This window comes from Amphiura filiformis, chromosome 2 (genome assembly GCF_039555335.1).
Source record: "Amphiura filiformis chromosome 2, Afil_fr2py, whole genome shotgun sequence".
Lineage (NCBI taxonomy): Eukaryota > Metazoa > Echinodermata > Ophiuroidea > Amphilepidida > Amphiuridae > Amphiura > Amphiura filiformis.
Genome location: NC_092629.1, coordinates 24465766 through 24467802, shown reverse-complemented (window position 1 = coordinate 24467802; position 2037 = coordinate 24465766). Strand labels below are relative to the sequence as shown.

Sequence of the window (2037 nt, the reverse complement as noted above, 5' to 3'; positions counted from 1 at the left end):
TACTTACCTGCTTATAATGCCATTAGAATCAGTAGGGTACTCCCACGTAACATGCCCCCATGTCACATCAATCTCTCTCACTACGGGTGCCAATAACCCAACAGGGGTATCTTGTTTGGTCTGGATAGTCATGGTCTCACTAGTAGTGCAACCCCTGATGTGCAATATTTGATGGCGTGGGAGTAGTAGGTAAAAGGCAGCAAGTCTCTGTCTTTGTAACTTGTTCCAGGAATTGTAACAATCTGGTAAAAATAATGCATCATAGAAACATCAGTAAAATAAAAAACACAGAAATATAAAAAAGAAACATCAGTAAAACAAATCATCAGTTAAAATAATGCATCATAGAAACATCAGTCAATTTCATTTTTTGTCCTTTTTCTTGAAGATCAATGCAAAAATCTGGAAATTTAATATTTTTATGTTGATTTTTGGAAACTTTTGGGCCTCATAACTGCCAAATTGTTGATCTAAAGTATATAAAAGTATAAATATTTAGAATGGCAAAGATATTATAGATCGAGAGGGTGACACACAGGGGTATTTTGCAGCTAGTGTAGTGCTCCACTCTCTGATCACTGTTGTACTATTCATCAGAATTAATGTGTAACACGAATTTAAGAAAGGGACAAATCAATATTTGGCATTTTGCCAAACTCATTAACAATATATATTGTTGCTGCTCTGGCAAAACATCGTAACTCCAATAACTGCTATGTGTTAAATATGTACAGTATAACATATTGTATAGTACATATTAAACACATAGCAGCTATCGGAGTTACAAGGTTTTACCAGAACAGTGACGATATCATATAACAGAAGTCCCAAGAAGTTGTCCTCACCTCCGTTCCATTTCTGATGATAGTATGAGATGACACTGCACCATTAGGCTGTCCAGGCTCCAATACATTCACAGTTAACGTTGTCGCTGCCAACTCACTTATCTCTGGTACTGGAACATCCTTTATATTGAAATAAATGAAGAAATTGTATGTAAACTTAGATTTAGTTACTATTTTTCCAGCCTACAAATGGCTGGTTATATTTTAATGACTGTGACTACTACTAACAGCATTGCTGGGTTGTTTTGAATAGTGGCCAAGGTGCATCACGTTGGTTTGTTCCTACGTCGACATCTCCACATATTATAACATACTTAGGTTGGCATCTGACTACACCCTTCTGAAGTTAACCTTACTACCCACGTTAGTAAACTATTCTTCTTATCTCTCTTGAACACTCATTTTCCTGAACTCTTTGATAAAATTCCACAAACTGTTTGCTTTCTGCACTGAAATATCCAACCACTATCAAAATTATGTTTACTCTATCAAGTCTGTGGAGTCCCTAAACACAGTATCTCTTCTGCATAATTGTCAATTTTAAAATCTTTAAAAGTGTCAGTTTAAGAACTCTTTAGGTGGTTCCAATTACTGAGAAGGTTGATTATGGTGCACAATTTTGATTATGTGTGCCAATATGGTGAATTTTCGACGGCACCTTTTAAAGTATAGAAGCGTGCACAATAGGAGGGCAGTCTTCAATCTAGGTAAAACCGGCAAATTCAAAAGACTTGAGCCACTTTATGCAGGGCCATCCTATTGTGTCCACTATATCTTGAAAAGGCTAATTTACTAATTTTATGGACCCATGATATGAATAGCTACAATTCACCTTTCTTGGTTCATCACCAAACCTTTGCTATTTAGTCAATATGTCAAACCAATGCGCACATTGTTATGCAAACATACGTCTACTGCAATAACGATTGCACATCAGAATGACGTATAGGGTTAAATCAATAGTCTTTCAGAATTAACCAAAGCAGGTGAATTTTAATGCAATTTGTTTACTCACCTGTGGTGGCGCTTCTATTATCCTGACCAGAGCCCATGCGCTGGCTGCTTGTCCCATTAGAATTCATGGGCGTCACCATATACTCGTAAGTCGCATCTGGCACCAAACTCTGATCCAAGTCTGTGTATCTTCTTGCGGTTCCATTTGCCAACAACACAGGATTAGATCTGTCTCCTG

General features: G+C 37.1%; 1 protein-coding gene across 1 annotated transcript; it reads right to left on the bottom strand.

The window, feature by feature from the left end:
- Positions 1 to 11: 11 nt before the first annotated feature.
- On the bottom strand, positions 12 to 2037 carry LOC140146013 (usherin-like). Its single transcript, XM_072167754.1, has 3 exons — positions 1861 to 2037; positions 846 to 965; positions 12 to 242 (listed from the first exon to the last, which is right to left on the bottom strand). The coding sequence occupies exons 1-3, from the start codon at positions 1915 to 1917 to the stop codon at positions 129 to 131; spliced, it is 291 nt and encodes a 96-aa protein (XP_072023855.1). The 5' UTR covers positions 1918 to 2037; the 3' UTR covers positions 12 to 128.

Excerpts from the sequence above, each read along its gene's own strand:
- LOC140146013 (XM_072167754.1), bottom strand. The coding sequence starts at position 1,917 with ATGGGACAAGCAGCCAGCGCATGGGCTCTGGTCAGGATAATAGAAGCG. Across the intron at positions 966-1,860 it reads TAATAGAAGCGCCACCACAG|GATGTTCCAGTACCAGAGAT; the intron begins GTGAGTAAACAA and ends TTCAATATAAAG. Across the intron at positions 243-845 it reads TCATCAGAAATGGAACGGAG|ATTGTTACAATTCCTGGAAC; the intron begins GTGAGGACAACT and ends TATTTTTACCAG.